Raw genomic sequence first — 19,855 nt, forward strand, 5'->3', positions numbered from 1 at the left:
TTGAAGAATTCAGTCATTTATCAAAAGTAGAGCCAATGTCACATAAGCACATTTAAAATAGTTTACAAGCATACAATATTTATTTAGCCTAATCAGTTGAAGATAGGTATAAATTAATTTAGAGTATGTCCATGCAAGGTGCTGCCCAATAACAACCCAACTGATTTTTAAAGCTATTTCAGTTTAAATCTGTGGAACTTGTATGCTTAGGGAAGTCCTAGGACTACAATTCCATTTGTTTGCACTCTAGCAAAAGCTCAACTATTTGAGGTCTAAGTAAATTCTTAGAGTAAATTCTCTTAAGATTGCTTTTCTGTGGAAAAGCAGCACCTGCAATACAAAGGAGTAAAACCATTTTAAGAACCTGAAGTAACTACATAACTTTAAAATATAGGGATACATTGCTACTTGTTAACAGACTTCTTGTTAATGGTTATTTGAGGTACCAATAAATCTTAATCTTTTGAGATTAAAACCCATCTTTTAAAAAAGTTATTTTGTGTGTTAATGGAATATTGAACAAAAATAACATTTATTTCAGCAGCTTTTATGGTGTTTTGAAATAGTAATACAAAAGCTCATCTATGAAGGCACTGATTCAGGGCCATGATACGCTTGGCCTAGATTTGTCAAAGGTACTGTGCTCAATACACAGTAAGTAGGAAGAATCCTACTTACTCAGTGTGTGCTGGACTTAAGGCTTTAATCACAACACACATGCAGGACACATACATGTCAAATGCTTCTGGGAATGGTTTACACTTCCAGATGCATCACTGGTTTTATGGGCCTGCGTACCTCTAGAAATCGTGAAGAAAAAAACCCTCAACAAGAATTTTCAAACTAAACACAGGCTGCACTTGGAAAACACTGGTCGTATTTTAGCCTTAAAAAGTGTGCAAAGAAAAAAAAAAGGACACCTCACCAAACCAGAAAGGGAAGCTTCTTAATGAAATAAAAAAATCAATTATATATATAATGAGCTTTTTCTTAATTAATACTATGCATCATCATTCCTCCCTGCTTTCTTCTTTGATCATGAAGTCTTCTGGCTTTGTTTTGACAAAGAAAAGGTGGGAAAGTATACTCATATTTAAAACACTTCCTTTCCAGGATTAGCCATGTTTCTTGATTAATAACAATGTTAAAAATTACAATAATTTCCTTGATACGAGACACCAAACTATCTTACTTGCCATGTATCCAGAACTTAGTTTCCATTTCCTCACTCCTAGTTCCCATCGTGGAAGAAAGATCTGAGAAAGAAGCTTTACGTCATGAGATGAGATGGAAGAGGCAGGATTTCAGCTTCATGTGAAAAAAACTCTATGGAACAACTTACTCTAACTAGCATTAAAAAATATCAAAGTGAATGACACATCATTATAAAAATACTTCTACACTTCTTTCCTCCACTTTTTCTGCTTTTGCTTCGAGCAATCACTTATAGAAGATCTTGTTTTCAGCTACACCTATTTAAGCAGCACTTCACAAGTGAAATTATTTTTAAAAAGATCTCCATTTTTAGATTTCACAAGTACATTCAAATTCCTTCCACAGAGCCTGAACAGTCAAACCACACATGGTGTTTGTTACAAATGTCAGTATACACAGTATAGTATATAAGAAGCCAAATCAACATCACACAAGTTCTGAAAAGTGTATTTAACTTTCTCTTGGAGAACATTAAAATGAACAGATTTCCACTTCCATTTTTTTTTTTTTTGCCAAGTACCAGCCAGCTTAAGAAGAGACTTGCCAGTAAGCACTAGAGAGAACTTACAGGTATAATTCAAATATGCCACTGCACACACATTTTAATGTTAACTGGTGCTGAAAATGCATCAAAGGGAAGCAGCTACAATTTAGTTGTATATAGCAGATATGGAGGAATATGCATATTTTACAAGCATATTAAAGCCAAGCACCCCAGTCTTAAAAAGGTACCGTTTGGTCTGCATAAACGCAGTGTTGAATTCTACACTCTATAGACATATCATCAAAAAACAACTGTAGAGTGTGCGCACTTGAACTAGCCTAAAAATTAAATTACATTTACTTTCTATAATAGGTAACTGATAAGAAGTCATGTCAGTTAGAGTTAATGCTAAGCCACCACTACATGTCTGGGTTCTTCTCAGTCAAATCTAAATAAAATTATGTCTGCCTTCTCTCTCAAGAGCTGTATCCAATGAATTTTTTACAAATGAGAACAACAGCTACAACTAATGCCTTTCAAGGCCCAGCAAAACTGAATTATTAAATCTGTCTGCCTATATCCTATTACAGCCTACTTATGAATACTTGATTTTATTTTGTATAATTGACAACAGTTGTCAGGAAAGGAAGGTTTTAACGGCAATCAAATTAAGATCAACTGGTATAAGTGTCACACTGAAGAGCGTGTGTCAAGTGTTGATGAATTAACTGATGGGTCACTGAGAAACAGGGCACATGGAACTGTGGTGTCATAAGCAGCTATATATTGTCTAGTAATATTACCAGCCTTCCTGCTTTAGGTCAAAAGCATTGAAAGAGATGGCTTACTAGAATATACCCAACAAAAGAAAAATGGACTTTGACTTTGCACACCTAACACCAGATCGTTTACGAACAACTTAATTTTTAAATCATTTATATTACTTAAGTGACTATGTGCATGAAAATTTTAAACTGATGACAAGATGAATAGCAGCACCAAGATAACATATTGGAGTGCAGAGTTTCATTTACCACTATAACAAGAAGCTTTCAATTATGATAGCTTCCAAGAAGAAAAAAAACAAAAAAACAAAAAACCAGACACCTGCAACGTCCCGACCATTTAAACTACAACGTCATCACATAGGATGCAATCAAAAAATTTAGTGGTATTTATACACGACTGATTAAATTAGTTTTAAAGCATTAATTTCTCTTAAGACCATGAAAGAATTGTGTGTACTTGAGATATTTGATCTGAATTAAGAAACCGATGAAGCAATTGATGAATTGGAATTTAAGCCATCAGTCACTGGATCCATCAACAGATTCATTTACATTCTAAACAATCAACTGATGGTCTTATAGGATACCATGTATTAATACACAGTCAATATGATACCCCTAAACTCATCACAGCTCCTTATTGACAAGCACACAGATGCTTTTAATCCAAGCCTGATCACACTGCATCTTTTTTGAATTGCTATATTGATTCAGTACGCTTTAGGAATTTTTACCTCTATTTTTGTTAAAAACAGTATGGAATTCTCTTATGTATAGCAAACAATGTTCTGAATTAAAAAAACAAACAACAAACAAACAAACAAAAAAACCCTACATTTATTCACTTACATTCTCTCACATTTTAACCTACTGATTTATCTTGAGATATACAGAATATTTGAAAACATTTTTATCTTTTCAATTTAATAGAATTTGATGCACCACTTTGCTCCATTATTCTTCTGTTATGTACTAGTAATTTCTTTTGAGAAACCCAGCAACACAGAAAAAAGATAATGTGAATTATTTGTGTCTTCAGTTTAATAATTAAATCAAAAACTCTGCCACACAGAATGCTTAGAACACTGAAAAAAAATCTTATGTTTAAGATCAAAAAACAGTGAAGGAGGCCAGAATACCTCTTTAGAATAATATGAAAATCAGTACTGTACTTGGCAGATGCCAAGTTTACCATTACGTTTTATACCAGAATATTTTTCACTGACACTACTCTCTGTGCATTTGCTTAGTCTGCTATTCTAGTTGTTTTTAACACTTAGAACAAGAAAAACCTACGGTGATCTGTCCCATGAAATATATCACCAAGTCCAAGAACCTTGAGAATATTTTCAGCCTTGCTTACTCATTTGTAAACCAATTTTGCTCATTTATTCAGTCATATTTTCTACATGCATTAGTATTAGAAGCATGTTGCTCAACAACCAGTAGATGATACACCTTCCTTCAAATGAATCAAGGATAAAAGTATTTTCCAGAAGAAGGAATTGTAACACAGTCAGAGAAAACTCCCTACCCAGTGTAACCTTCTACAGCTAGCTAATTTCACCGAGATTACAGGCTATGATACAAAATACACTGCACACCTCGACAGGTAGAAGTGATGAAACTGAACCTTCAGCAACTATAGAAGTCTTTCAGCACAAAAGTGGCTCCACTGCAAACCATTTTAAGGCCCCACCAAAACAGGAAAATTGTCTAACACAGATATTCCATGAACACAGCACTATTCCATGAACACCATCCAATTTGATATCATTATCTGAATCATTCTTCTCGTCCAAGTTCTGCTGGCATTTTCCATTTCTGCCCCTAACACACAATTCTCATCTGGCCCTCGCAGAAAAACATTCCTGTTTGCAATGTAAAGTTGGTTCTTATTTAAAATGTATTATGAGAATTATTAAAAGTGCAAGCACTGCTTAAAGATTCAGTAGGCTCCTTCTTGCAATGTACAGTCAGACAGAAACTGAATCTCAAATTAGGGCTTTTTAACCAGCTTTCCTTTTTTTTTCTTTTTTTTGACTTAAATTTCAGTAGAAAAATCAAGATCAATTCAGTACATTTTCTGATCCCAATACAAAGCACATATTAACATTGATGCCACAAGCAAAGGTTCGAAACACTCAAATTATTTTAAGACAACTGACTAAACAGGCTCACTGATTTGAAAGCTCTGACAGCACAGGAGAACTCACTCTCCCCATCAACATCCCTAACACATTTATTTCTAAAGCCCAAAAATACAAAAAATACATATGCACATACACCTCAAAGAGGAGACCCTGTAGTTAATGTAAGGAACGTTTTCTCTGCTGGTGAAAGCAGACCTCACAGGCAAACAGAGGAGGTTGAGAAAAACATACGGCCAAATATACCAGCACCCACTGAAAGCACATTCAGTCTTGAAGGTTTTAGCAGCAGCAACAGTAATCAACTTGAAGGACATGCCATTAAATTAGGAGGAGCAGGAATCAAAGCCTTAGTATCTCATAAAGTTTAAAGACAGAAAAAGTACAGGTCCAAGGAGCTGACAAAACTGCTGGATTACAATAGGCACTTGAAAAACAAGAGGATAAATCCTTGATTTAAAATTTATCAGCACATTCTCCCTTACCAAACAGGAGCCAGGGAAGAAGCATCAGACCCAGCTGCAAAGATTTACCACTGTTCTTCATTACAGCAAAAAGCAGAGGATTTCTATTTTTTTTTCTAATTTCTTTTTAATTGGCAGACAGAGGAAGGGTGTGTAAAGCTACAAGGACACCTGCAATCAGAACTGTAACTAAAGAAGTTAAATATTTCAGCTAAATTCCACATGTACCAAGAGCAACGACAGCATGGCAACATGTGCCATAGCACTTGTATGGAGAACCCTGTGCCACCCTTAACTGCATACTCCTTACAAGGCAAGCTGCTCCATGTTAGCTTTTCTACTACTGGAAGGAGAGCTGCTCAATCAAAGTAGTTCAAGTCTACACAAGCTCCCATTCCAACTCCAGCCAGCCACACACCTTAAGCCCCACATGAAAGTCAGAATCTGATGTGCAAGCTATCCTTATAAATACATTAAGATTGATTTGAGGAACATTTCTAAATTTTTATTGAAACTTTAAAACTACTGCAAGATCAATCTTCATTAGACCTAATAATCAAAACTTCATAGGTTATGCAGAAATTCCTTTTTCATAATGAAAATGAGGACCAGCAGGAGGTATTTTCCAACTGTTACAAAGATCTCTCAAGTGAATGCTAACAGCTTGTCTAGTAAAGCCTTCAGATAAGGAAAAAACAAACACAGAAACAACAACAACAACAAAAATAAACAAACAAAAAAACCCCACACCAAAACCACCCAACCCAAGACTAAACAATCTACTAGAATTTTGAAAAAAGGTGACACTTTTTAAAAAAAACCATAATGCACAGTATCAGTCTTACGAACACACACATTACAGGAAACATTATAAACTGCTTCTACGCAAGGAATTCTTGAACCAAACTTCTGCAAGAGTAATTTCTTTGTCTTTAATTTTCAAAGCCTTCAACAACATATTCACAGTCTACCAGTTCTGAATTTACATATAGCTTGTCTGCCTGACTTGCCCTGCCTCTGACATCTGCTTTGATGATTTTCACCTTCAGCTTTTCCAAGCTGCTTCCCAAAACTTGCAGAACCGTTTGGGAGTTCAAGAGACTGCTAACTCTGCCAAGCCACCAAGTGCCTTAAAATTCTAGGAAAATGAATTATTACTGGACAGTGGGAACAGGCAAATTTATACCTAGCACAATACATAGTCTCCCTGGAGATAAACTTTAACTCTTACTATTTTTTTTTAAATACAAAAAATAAAGAAATAGTATTTGTTACTGCTTATTTTGCTAAAATCCAATAAAAAACATGCATTGAACTAGTCACCCTACTATGCATAGAAAATACAAGAAAATAATCAGGGAATGAAATATATTATCATGTTTTCTAATAACATTTTACTGCATAATTTTACATCAGTAATAGAGAGTAATACTTTTAGGAGCTTAATGCTTGCTGAGACCTTCTCCTTCTACCACAGAACACTCATACTATCTGACTGTACCTTAAACAAGTAGCTGATCACATAGAATCAGTATTACTCAGTGGCTTAAAGTAGATACCAAAACATTTCAAGCCCAAATTAAATCAAATGTTAAAAATGGAATAGGAACTGAAGCATAGAAAGAGATTAAAGTATTTTGGACAGATTGTTGGCAGCTACTCATGCCCTAAAGATAAACTTTTATCTGGCTGTATGTGCAAAACTTGACTCTAGTCATTTATCATTCTCTATAGCAGTAGATTTTGAAAGCATTTTAAGTTGCCAGACAGGTAGGGATTATAATGCTTGTTTTCTAAACATAACAGAAAATTCCAGAATGTGTGAAAAACACAAGTCCTTCAACCTTACTATTCTGCAGCAGTTGCTTTCATAAAGAGATAAAAAGTAACATCAGTTGTGCAACTGAATTTCAAACTGACATTTTTTCCTCTGGTTTGACTTTCAAGTATCTGAAGTTTCAGAACAGACTGGGGCCCAGACAATTAAGTTGTTTGCAGAACACTTCTTCCTAACTGCCCAGAACAGATAGATACTGCTTGCAGCACCTTTATTATATTTTTACTTGCAGGGGGAGGGTGCAAAGACTGAGCCAGGCTGTTTTCAGTGGTGTCCAGTGACAGGACCAGAGGCAACAGGCACAGACTGAAACACAGGATGCTCCTTGACATGGTCCTAGGGAACCACGTCTAGGTGGCCCTGCTTGAGCAGGGGTGTTGTACCAGATGATGCCTAAAGATCACTTCCAACCTAAACCATCCTGCGTTCCTGAGACACCATCTTAAGTATTCACATAGGCAAGGCCAAAACAATGTAATGCAGACCTGACAAATACCAGATGTAACAATTATGCAATTGGCATTACCATGCAAGGCATTAAAAGGTCTTCAAAGCCAAAAGATTGTGAGAACCTGTAATGATTTCTCATTTCCCTGTTGCTTCCATTATAATACGTGTAGTGATATACATACAATATTTTAGAATGTCCACAACAGTAAATTACTGGATTTAAAGACATACAACAACAACGACAAAAGAAAACCAAACAAGCCCGCAAAAAATGTTTATGATTATGATTTGTGCTCACAGCAGTGGAAATGATCAGTGGGAGTTGCTCTCTCTAGAGTATTACCTTTATTTGCTGTGGAGACAGTGTTCTCACGGGAGAATGCATAAGTAATACATAAACTCTGAATAAACCTGAAAGATACAGCAAGGCCATGAGAGGCCCGAGGAAGCTTAAGCAAGCAAGATTAAGAAGAAGCTGGAATTCACTTGAGTTAATGAGAACTGTGGACTGTTGGCAAGCTTTCGAGGTCAAGTTCTCACACCTGTGCTTAACCAATTATATGTTAGTCACTAAGGGTCTTCAAGACATGTATCCAATCATAATATGCCAAATCACTGTAAGTGCATGTAAGAAATAGTATATAAGGAGTTAAGGCTTTGTAATAAATTTGGCAATCGCTTGATCACATTGATCGTTTCTGCATTGTCCGTGACTCCCACGTCAACAAGTGGCACCCAAACAGGGACCCTCCGATCGGCAACTCGACAAAGATGAGTTTGAAGGTCCGACGAAAAGGAGGGGGCGGAGAGCCGGCTGAAATTCAGCGCTGCCCCAGCGCTGGGAAGTCAGCTGTCTGCAAAACTTCGGGAATCTTGCCCTGATCAGGTGAGCGGCTGGGGGGTAGATGGAGCACTTGCTATCCAAAGAGGAACAGGCAGTGGCGAAGTTCCTCCAACACATTCTAAGAGAGGACTGCAATATGATAGTGCCGCCTTACAGAGGCTGTTAAAGTGGTCCCATGATCGCGAGGTTAGTAAAGGGACCAAAGATGCACAGAAACACTCTACACTTTGGAGACTGGTGTTAGAGACTTTGAAAGAGATGAAATTGGAAAGGGCGGTGGTAACTTCTGTATTTGCCACCACAGCTCCAGAAGGGGCTGTCTCCCCTAACCCCCACCATAGTGCTGCGGCTATGACTTTTGCACCTCCTGTGGCACCTGGAACGGCGCCGAAAAAATCAACGTCTGGAGCCGATGAAAGCAAGAGCCAGGTCCGCAGATGGCCACATACCGAACGAGAGACACCTGACAAGAAAGGCATAGCTGCGAACAACAGAGACCCTGAGTTTGACCCAGGATCAGACTCTGAGTCCCCTGAATCCGAGCCAGATTTATATCCTCTGCTTCCAGACTCTGACTCTTCGTCTCCCGGGTCGGTCTGCTCAGCTCATCAACAACTACTCACTGGCCTTGGAGACGCTCAGCTGCAACAACTGATGAAAAAGTCTGAAGCCCCCAAGACTCGGATTGAGACATCTCCATCGGCGCCTCCACCTTATCCTCTGCAAAACCCCTTCCTTAAAGAAGGCAAACAGGAGGAGGGGATGGGAGAGGTATCAGGGGGCACAAATCCTGCGCACTGTTGGCACGGGTTAATCAAAGATGCAATTATTACTGGTGAATTTTCTGCAGTGGGCCTCTCTGCATATCCTGTGTTTACTACACAGCAGGGTGTTAAAGAGTGGGAAGCTTTTGATGTCAAAATAGTTAAGGAGGCCTGACAAGCAGTGACCACATATGGGTTAAAATCCTCTTATAATCAAGCTGTATATGTTACGATTTTTTTTGCGATTGACAGGAGACTTTAATGACTCCCCTGCTACAATACATGGTCAGGCATTAGGTTCAGGTTATATGACTAAAACTCCGGGTATTCTTGTCCAGTACAAGGATTTGGAAACCAGCATTTGGAAAGGTCCTGTGGAAGTAAAACTAACAGGTTGAGGTTATATGTGTGTAAATTACAGATTCCGGTTTGCGGTGGGTGCCAGCTCGATGGGTGAAACACTGGAAAGAGTCAGCATCACCCGAGGACACCCCCCTTGTCAGTGATTGAATTAATTGAAATTTGAGCTCAGGACATCCGTTTTATGGATGTTTTCAGCCTTTCTTAAAGTGAAGGGAGCAACCTTTTTTTTACATTAAAGTAAAAAAAAAACAAAAAACCAACAAAAAAACCACACAGAAAAAGCCCCCCCACCCCCCCCGAACCTCCAGGGAAGCGAGATCAGTGCGGAATACAGGTGTATTGTGTGATTTTCTGGTGGTGGGAAGGTCTCTCTTATGCTCTTATCAGGGATATTGGGCATACTGTGACATACCGTGGACTTGGGACCCCATATACAACTCATTTAATACAGTTTCTCTGTGATACTCATGTACTAGAAGTTGGTAAATATAAGTATGTCCAGGTTTCTGTCGACCTTTGGAGACCTTTATAGGTATTGCTGGCCACTTCTTCCAACATAGGCTGGCCACCTGTGTCGGAATGAGTGTGCATTTTGGTCAGTATAAAAGCCCAAGCCTCATACGATGTGGGGGAGGCAGAGCCTCTGCGGGGACGCCCGCTAAGGATGAGCCTGCCACCTCGCACTGCAATGATGCTTCTCGGAGCTGGTTTGCTGTTAGTCTCCACAGGGTCCTTGTGTCGCGTTCTGTACGTGGGACTGTAGTGGGAGTAATGACTGTCTGGATTTTGTGCTTCAAATATTGTAGTTGTGTGGAGCGTGCTTGTGGGATCCCACACGTGTGTGTGTGTGTGTGTGTGTGTGTGTGTGTGTGTTGAGGGCAGACGGTGTTCTGTGTATTTTTTGTTGCTGGGTTCATGTAAAAGTTTTTAACTGGTAGCAGTTTAATATTTCAGGCAAGAAAGGGTTAATGCAAAAGTGCGGTTTCCGGCAGGTATTTATGGTTGCTGCTGAAGCAGGCAGGCAGCTGTAGCTGTGCAAAGCAGGGTGAGCAACTTTTGGAAAAAAAAAAAAAAAAAGCTGCCCTCCAATTCAGCTCCTGGTGCTCCACCAGCGGAACGGCCAGGATGGACGCCAGAGCCGAGGAGTGAAGGAAAAAAAAACAAAACAAAACAAAACCAAACCAACAAAACAAACAAACAAAAAACCCAACAAAACCCAACCTCTCAATCTATTGAGGTATTGAGGCAGTTTGTAGAGACACCACAGACGACGCCTAAAGAGCACCTACAACACAGTGGGTGCATGGTAGGAGGCTTGCTTAATATGTTTAAGGTAACCTGGGGGTGAATCCAAGACTTGGAGGAACAGATAGACTGGTTGAAATAAGATCTGCTAACTGAAAAAGCGAGAGGGGTAGTGCAACCACGAGCTTTATGGGCCGTCACCTAAGCAGCATCAGGGTGGCAGGAAAAAAAAAAAAAAAGAAAAAAGAGGCAATGATGCAGCAAACTCCGTGACTGTTAACAATGTGCAGTTTAACCTGCCTGCTGCTCAAGAACTGATAACCTGGAGGGGCTATATTTGTGTCCTCCTGCCTACAGGTCCATGGTGATTGCCTGCAAAGTTTGTCAAACCTTGCCATGAGCTGGACAGACGAATGGAAAAACCTGATGCCTCAGCTACAGGAGCTGACCGTGATTACCCCAAGCAGAATGAGATAGAGGAAGAGAAAAACGAATGATTGCAAAACATCACCTGGGGGGCAACTGAAAAGTAACATCCTGAATATGTGTGCTTGTAAAGTAGCTATTATTAGAGGCTGTGATTTTGTGTATAAAACCACCTGTATTTACTAGCCAGTTGCTAATGAGGAACTACACCTTGTATTGTATAGATTTGTCACTTGTAAAAGAGATAATACAGTATGGAAATGTGCAGTAGCTGCTAGAAAATGCTAAGGCAAAAGCTGGAAAGATTCTAACACACTGGTAGTGTTATAAAACAGGTGATGGAACAAATTAAGAGTGTGGGAGAATTCCACTGGTAAGAAATTTCTTTGGCTAGTCCCTCGCTGCCATCAGCATCTTCAACATGCTGCTGCACCCTGTAATAGTTACTCTGCTAATGTAAATCTGTGTGTGCCTTGCTGTAGTAGCGACTTGTTACTGGATGAAGCAGGTGAAACTCTGCATTGACAACAAGGTGCAAGGACTGAGGCTGACAAAATGCCTGCTACCACAGTCAAGGGCAAGACTGGGTTGGCCTCTGTGTTTGCCACCAAGAAGAAGCTTTAGCTCCGCTGTTGGCTGCAACCCAGCAGGCGTGGAGCAGTGGGGACACATGCCATGCCAGACCTTGATGTGAAGGATGGCCTCCCCTGTTATCAGAGAGCCATACAGCAGAAAAAAGGGGCAGGCGCAGCAGCCTGCAGTTGCCATATGTTGGAGATATAATTTAGCCCAAATTCCCTGGTCAAGTAGGGTCACCCAAAACATATATAAAACAAAAAGGGGGAGATGTGGAGACAGTGTTCTCACGGGAGAATGCATAAGTAGTACATAAACTCTGAATAAACCTGAAAGATACAGCAAGGCCATGAGAGGCCCGAGGAAGCTTAAGCAAGCAAGATAAGAAGAAGCTGGAATTCACTGAGTTAATGAGAACTGTGGACTGTTGGCAAGTTCTCGAGGTCAAGTTCTCACACCTGTGCTTAACCAATTATATGTTAGTCACTAAGGGTCTTCAAGACATGTATCCAATCATAATATGCCAAATCACTGTAAGTGCATGCAAGAAATAGTATATAAGGAGTTAAGGCTTTGTAATAAATTTGGCAATTGCTTGATCACATTGATCATCTCTGCGTTGTCCGTGACTCCCGCGTCAACAATTTGCCAGTTTGGTAGTTACTGAAGACTACAGCAGCTTGTATATTAAAATGTATTTGTGGACCTTATTTTACTAGACTTCTACCGTTACAGTTATTAAAAACTTTTATCAGTTTGTTAGAAGAGCAATATCTTAATGCAGTACTCCGTCTCTTAGGAAAATTACTTTTTTCCAGAAGTAGTGGCTATTATTCTACATCAAATCAAGTGCCTGCCAAAAATTCTAACTCTGTACAACTGACAGATGTACAAGATTCAAATGCTATGGTCAGGAGCATTGAAGTAGAAGCAATTTCACTTTACCCTTTGGAAGCTCAGTTTCTAACAGAAAAAAACTGAAGAGTAAATCCAGCTCTACTCTTCATACCATCACAAAGCATTATCTGCGACAAGGGGGACCACAGGAGCAAGAAGAAGGGCCAAGATTAATCAATTCTTATTCTCCTAAAAAGCTAATAACAAACCCCATAACAGCGTTATGGATCAGCCTGTCACAGGCCTAAACAGGTAGCAGCAATACGTAACACAAGCAATTCTTCATAGTCCCGTCATCTGTGGAGCATGCCACAAGCCCAAAAGGTAGTTATCCCTTGGCTATTCCAAATGCAGAGGCTTCAGCAAATAGCTCATGCAGCCCTATTTCCATGCACAATATTATTCTTCCAGGCCATCTTTCTCCCAGTAACGATCAACTTGTGGCTAATTTCAACCAGGTAGGGCAGACCAAAGATCTTAAGGATTTGAACTTATATAAAGACAAGTTTTATAAAGACATACACTAGATTTTCATGAAGGACCAGATGCAGTTCATATCGGAACACCTTTGTGTGTTAGTACAGAAATACCTGACCTGGCCTTGAAGCCAGTCACTCAACCAAGGCACTAACACAAGGCACAACAAAGGCAGAAGATAAGATTTTAGCTTAGAGAAGGAAAAGGTTTATCTTTGAAATTTTATTTCTGCTTACAAACATAGTAGCTTTGATAATAGTCCCATACCACTGAAATCATCAACACCTGCTTCAGCTGGCAGTTCCTGTGGACAACTATAAAGTTATACTATGATTTCTGGAATGCCCTGCCTAGCTTTTTGATCTATGATTAAGTTGGCATATAGAAAATAAAATGTAGAGAAGCATGCCAAGCAATTTAAAGAAACACCTGAAAACTATGTTAAAGGCCACTCAGGATCTAGCTTAATTTCAGTAAGGGAGATTTTCATTGGTGTAACACAATTTACATAACAGCTTTCCACTAAAGCAGTCAGTTGGTTTTGGCATGATGCCTGCTTATACACCGAATGAAAATCATCTTAAATCATCTATTGCAGCCAGCTCAACATCTCAGCATGAACATTTCCTTTAATCTGGTGGAAGGCTGATAAATGTGATACATCTTCCAAATTGCTTGCCATCTCTGCCATATGTAATGAGAAAAACCAAGATTCAGCCGTAACACGCACACACACACACCCCTTTCTAAGTATATGTAAGCCAAACGTATTATTCCAAGTTTTTTACCTTTTTTTTTTTTTTTTTTTTTTAATTTGGAAGCCAATGAAGATCTTGTGGAAACCTCTGTTATATGAGGAGTCTGACAGCAACAAAGAATTCACATCTGAGACCTGATTTCCACCAGCTTCATCCCCTGGGGAAGTAATCTTAACTCGAAAACTCAAACAGCCATCTAGCTACCTCTATTCATCAAAGAGAGCAATACTGATATTACAAATTGTCAAACATGGATAAAAAACACAGACCCACCTATGTTATTCTTTAGGCTAACTTTTTCTAAAAGTCTGTCTGAAAAACATAGGAATCTAAGAAATAAAATATATATACACAATTAGCATCAAGTCATATCAGATTATTTGAAGATATTTCAGCTAAAAGACAAAGTAAAAATAAAGATATCTAATAAGAATTCAGTTTTATCAAAATAAGCTTGAGTCTCTGAGATTCTGCTTCTATAATGCAGAGTTAACAGTATCCTAAAAAAACTCAACATTCCTAAAGGTGTGGGAAGTGGAAGGAGAGCCCACGCCATTGCCTCATTTCTTCCATAGCACCACACTTGCATAAAAAGAAGCCAAAACAGTTTTAGGCTGAACTTTGTAAACTACCCATTTATAACTCAAACTGCTTCTTTTTCTGACTGAAGATACATGATACTGCAGTGCTGAAGACTACATTACATAGTGTAAATACTGAAGTTGGAAAATAGTACTTTACCACAGAAGCAGCTTACAAGGTGTGCTGGATTCTAAGATTAGTTCAAACTCTTTGTTTTACTCTTTATAGATTTATAGTAACAAGTTATAGTTAAACTGTTTTATTGCAGAGAAGATAAAATAAAATTACATGTAGAACATAAAACCATGCAAAAACTAATGTGTTTTACAAAGTACTTAAAGTGCCAACTATAAATTAAACCATAAGTCAGTCAAAACTGCAGCATCCAGGAAGAAACAACTACAGATGCAAGTGTTCACTCTTTAGTCAAAAAACAATTATGGCCATATGCTTGAAGTTCAGGGGATTTTTTTCTTTTTGAGTTTCATCCTCCCCCCCCTCCAGTTTGTTTTGTTTTTAAAGAAGTGCAACACCAATATAACTAACTAACCTGTTGCATTTTCAATGTCAAAAATCACATTCCACCGTTCCACATGTAGCATAAATATATATAAAGCAATTGATAGCAGAATTCTGGGAAGATTTTACTCAATTTGCTCTTTACTCACCTTAAGTTATAATGAATATTCACATAGTAGGTACACAACTATTTCAAATTGTTCATAACCGTTTTTCAATAGATTATGGAAAGCCTACTGTAACAACATGATAAACTTCTAAGATAAGTAGTTTTATTTTCTAGATAGCAATCTGACAGAGCTTCTTACAGGAAAGTTTTAATTATGACATTCCAAGAAAGGTGACTGAAGTAGACTTGATGGAATTTACTTTCAAAATTGTTATTCTTCACACATTTCTGATGTAGGGATGCACCCTCTTCACCTTCCCCATCTCTATCTTGACAAAGAGATAGATTTATACTAACTCTGGTCCTTCAAGATTTACTATTCATATACATTCCAATCAAGACACAGAGGTACCCTGTGCAGATGCATTTCTGGCTTGTACTGTTCTTTGACAACCACACCTGTACCACACCCTTCAACTAACAGTACTACAGGGAGGGGAGGCCACACAGTGTATTACAACCTCACAAATAGAATCCAGGAATTTAAGAATTAACAGGGAGGAAAACATGCTACAGTGCAGATATTCAAAATACGCAATTTAAGAACTTGGTTTTTAGGCTGAGAAAGTTGGGGCTGTTCAGCCTGGAGAAGAGAAGGCTGTGGGGAGACCTCATAGCAGCCTTCCAGTATCTGAAGGGAGCCTGTAGAGATGCTGGGGAGGGACTCTTCATTAGGGACTGTAGTGATAGGACAAGGGGTAACAGGTTAAAACTTAAACAGGGGAAGTTTAGATTGGATATAAGGAGGAAGTTCTTTCCTATTAGGGTGGTGAGGCACTGGAATGGGTTGCCCAGGGAGGTTGTGAATGCTCCATCCCTGGCAGTGTTCAAGACCAGGTTGGACGATGCCTTGGGTGATATGGTAGAGTGTGAGGTGTCTCTGCCCATGGCAGGGGGGTTTGAACTAGATGATCTTAAGGTGCTTTCCAACCCTAACTATTCTATGATTGTTCTGCTGCAAGTTAGGCAACTGTCTCATCTTATTCTTGTTCATTTATTCCAGCAGTGACAATGAATCTTATGTAAACTGCTGTGAGGATCCTAGCTAAGGACAGCAAGCTAGCTCTCACCAGACAGTTTTTGATGCTCCTTCAAGAGCAAACACTGAACAATGATACATATTGAGTTCCCTAGTAAAGACTAGGAAAATTTTGGATCAAGACACACTGACCTTCCACTGCTTACACATTGCATGCAAGCAGCCTAGTTTAAAAGTAACTCTTCTGTGGGTGCAGAAGTCCTCCTACTTTTCTAGGAGCTGTGATTTCAGCTGAAACAGTTTTACGGTCAGCAAGAAAAGACAATTGCGAGTAGACCCAACACCCAAAATTATCAATCCTGTTATAATCATGCCGGATCCAAGAAATTTGAGTTGTCAGTTGTTCTAATAAAACACAGTACTGTGGGAGGGAATGAAGAGAATAGCCCATGTATCCTGAACAAGAGTGGTTAACTAAGACATAGATGATGTACAGATCATTAGGAAACTTTGTCAGTCCAGACCAGTTACAGATGATCTAGCGCATCTAATCAGCATTTGGAAGTCATTAGGAAGACACAGTAAACATATACAGTAATTTCTTTTAGCAAATATATAGCTCTAGTAGGGTTCTGTAGGCTATCAGAACTATTTTGTGTTCTTTGCAAATGATCTCTGCAAATTTAGACTTTTATTTGAAATATATGATAGAATTCCAGTGCCACAGTGCAATACCAAGTGCCAGTAATACAGGGTTTACCAATACCACAGCCATTAGCTTTTTGAAATTTAGTGCTCTCTGACAAATATCAGACAGTTCTTCAGGATCTGAAGAGAAATGGTAATATAAAGCAGAGAAACTCATTGGAGTTATATAGGGGGCATCCAATAGTAGTTTCTAAACTTTAATCAAAACAGCTGCAATTTATAGGGTTCCTATAAAGGAGATACTTGTTTCTCAAAGATTAAGAATACACCCCATCACCATATGAAGAGAAGCAGAACTAAAAAGAAGTACTTTTCTCTCACTCAAGATATTTGTGGGGTTTTCTGACTGATCAAAAAGGCAGTATTATTTCAAAGTGAAAAAAACAAAACAAAACAAAAAACAAAAACCCAAACCCAACAACTCAGTTATTTCAGGGTTTCATATCATTGCAATAGACCTTTTTAAAAAATATTTTAATTTCACATAGTAGTAGCTTATGATTTCAGTTCTTTTCAATTTAATAACTGAAATACAATCAGTGACATTTAAATGTGTTGCAAGATAATGATTTACAACTAATCACTTAAAATACTTTCAGGTCACTTAAAACAAACCAATCTTTTCAATATAAAGTAGTCTTACTATTTGTTTTACCTAAACATTTTGTAACAACAATTTACAAAAAATCTTCTCTTTGGAGGAACGTATCTATAATCTCCTGTTTTACAGTCCAAGCATACTATATTTCTCACATGTGCACTCTCTCCCATTAATCTGATGAAAGCAGATTTCCTTCCATCAGTCTACTGATCACTTGAAACTGACCACAATGCACAACCTAAAATTTTATTGCAACCACAAACTTATGAATTAACCTGAATTATCAAAACATACCAGTTTTTTCCGATGTTCTGAGAAACACCATGTCAGATGGGATTCGTTGGTTCTGAAGAGAAAGGAAAAAAAGGTATATTTTTCATAAGTAGGAAAAAAAACCCAGTGAATTCCAATCAAACGTCCAGTAAAATCTATCACCAAAAGGTCACACTTGGATTGAAACTCAATTAAAATAGGATTGCTCGCAGTACTTCACATTCAGCATTTGCAATTCAGAAATCGATATTTTCAAAAAATATACAATAAGCAAACAACAGCTAATCCTTTCAGATGCTCTTTATAAGCGAATCATAAATACCTAAAGAACTACAACAGATTTACATTTTCTTGACTGAAAGCAGTAGTTTAAGAATATCTAACTGAAGTATTTCAAAAATAGTTTCAGCAAAACTCTGACACTCAGCATATATAATAGAAAAAAATTAAATTCAACACATCTGCTTTGGCACTCAAGTTGCAAACATGTAGCAAGTATTCTCCTCTCTCCCAAAACACACAAACACATAAGAAAGAGTAACTCAGAGAACAGCATTTTCCTATTCCACATTTATAAACACTTCCTTTACAACGACAAAAATGAATTAATTTTTCTTCTATCTAATGCATAGAGCCACATGCACAGTTAGATGCATGTGCACACCTGTTCTGCCATTTCCTTTTCAAGCACACAACTATCTGTATCAAATCACATTTTCATTTGTTGACCACAGAAAGGCCAATCTAAACTTTCACAGATTAAACAAAATGAACAGCGCTGCCATCCCACACACATGCAATCTGCAATACAACTACCCAAATCCTTAGCTCTCCCACTACTTGTTTACAAGGCATCTACGAACATCAGTTGCACATTGCCAACATAGGGTTTAAGAATGAAAAACTGGGGGAAGTAAAAATAACATGTCAAAACCTGAAAGAGATACAGGACTGGAAAGGAAAACAAGCGACAGACAAAACTGACAGGGACCAGGGTGAACAATGGACAAAGCAACGAGGAAAAAATACTGTACTGAACACCAGTTTCTTCAATCACTTCTGTCCAGTACGTGCTGAACTGCTTGATACTGAAGCTAAACACAAAGATTTATTTGCGTTTCATTTACAGACTACCTTTAGCCAATTAAGAAATCTCAGTGAATAGTACTGTTTTATTAGTTTCACGCTAAAAAACATTTCTTAATATTCATTTCAGACTAATTGTTAAGAGGATATAACCCAGAAATATTTTTCACATACAAAGTGCCTCCAGTAAGAATCACAGAGTAATAGAACAGTTAGGGCTGAAAAGGATCATCTAGTTCCAATCCCCTGCCATGGGCAGGTACGCCTCACGCTAGACCATGTCTCCCAAGGCTCTGTCCAACCTGGCCTTGAACACTGCCAGGGATGGAACATTTACCACTTCTTTGAGCAGACTGTTCCAGTTCCTCACCATGTCATGGTAAAGAACTTCTTCCTTATATCTAACCTGAATTTCCCGTTTAAGTTTAAACCCATTCCCCATTGTCCTATCACTACAGTCCCTAATGAAGAGTCCCTCTTTGGCATTCCTGTAGGCCCCCTTCAGATACTGGAAGGCTTCTATGAGGTCTCCACACAGCCTTCTCTTCTCCATCTGAACAGCCCCAACTTTCTCAGCCTGTCTTCATATGGGAAGTGCTTCTGGCTCTCATTGTCCTCATGGCCCTTCTTCTGGACTAGCTCCAATAGCTCCATGTCCTTATGTAAAGGACACCAGAACTGTACACAGTACTCCAAGTGTGATCTCCAGGTTTTCCTGTTATACTTGATTGATAATGCCTTGAAAGCCACTGCATATCTAAGGCTCATCTTTTATTTTTTAAGAGCTCAACTGTCAGAATGGAAAAGAAAAACATAGCTGACAAGGCCCCCAACACGGCATACACAAACCTCAGCTTTCAGACTTAAAAACCTACTGAATTTACTCAACATAGAAAATTAAGAAGCATGAGCATTTCAAAACTCCACAATTACTCGGTATTTCACACTTCATTAATAATCAAACTGCAAAATTAATACAGCAATAACAATTCAACTGTGGCTCTATTTTGCACATAAACTACCAGCTACAGAAAAGCAATTAATTATTTTATACAGAAGAAACAGCAATGATGATAGGTTCAGGCTAACTTGAAAACTTCAAGGCATTCAGCAATAGAACATCTCACATACTGAATGCAGCATTCAGAATCTCATCTTTAAATTTTGTAATGGTAATCCTAATCACAACACTTTTGTTCA

General features: G+C 38.4%; 1 protein-coding gene across 7 annotated transcripts in view; it reads right to left on the reverse strand.

Annotated features, from left to right (window-relative positions):
• Positions 1–19,855, reverse strand: part of ATP9B (ATPase phospholipid transporting 9B (putative)) — a 170,136-nt gene that overhangs the window by 101,289 nt on the left and 48,992 nt on the right. For all 7 annotated transcript variants that reach the window (XM_057424399.1, XM_057424401.1, XM_057424397.1 and 4 more), the window contains one exon: positions 17,591–17,642. In XM_057424399.1, the coding sequence (XP_057280382.1) occupies positions 17,591–17,642 (52 nt within the window). The remainder of the gene's footprint in view (positions 1–17,590; positions 17,643–19,855) is intronic.

The sequence above is a fragment of the Pezoporus wallicus genome, unplaced genomic scaffold (genome assembly GCF_028554395.1).
Source record: "Pezoporus wallicus isolate ANWC-B61680 ecotype Strahan unplaced genomic scaffold, APGP_CSIRO_Pwel_v1 contig_5485, whole genome shotgun sequence".
Taxonomy (NCBI): domain Eukaryota; kingdom Metazoa; phylum Chordata; class Aves; order Psittaciformes; family Psittacidae; genus Pezoporus; species Pezoporus wallicus.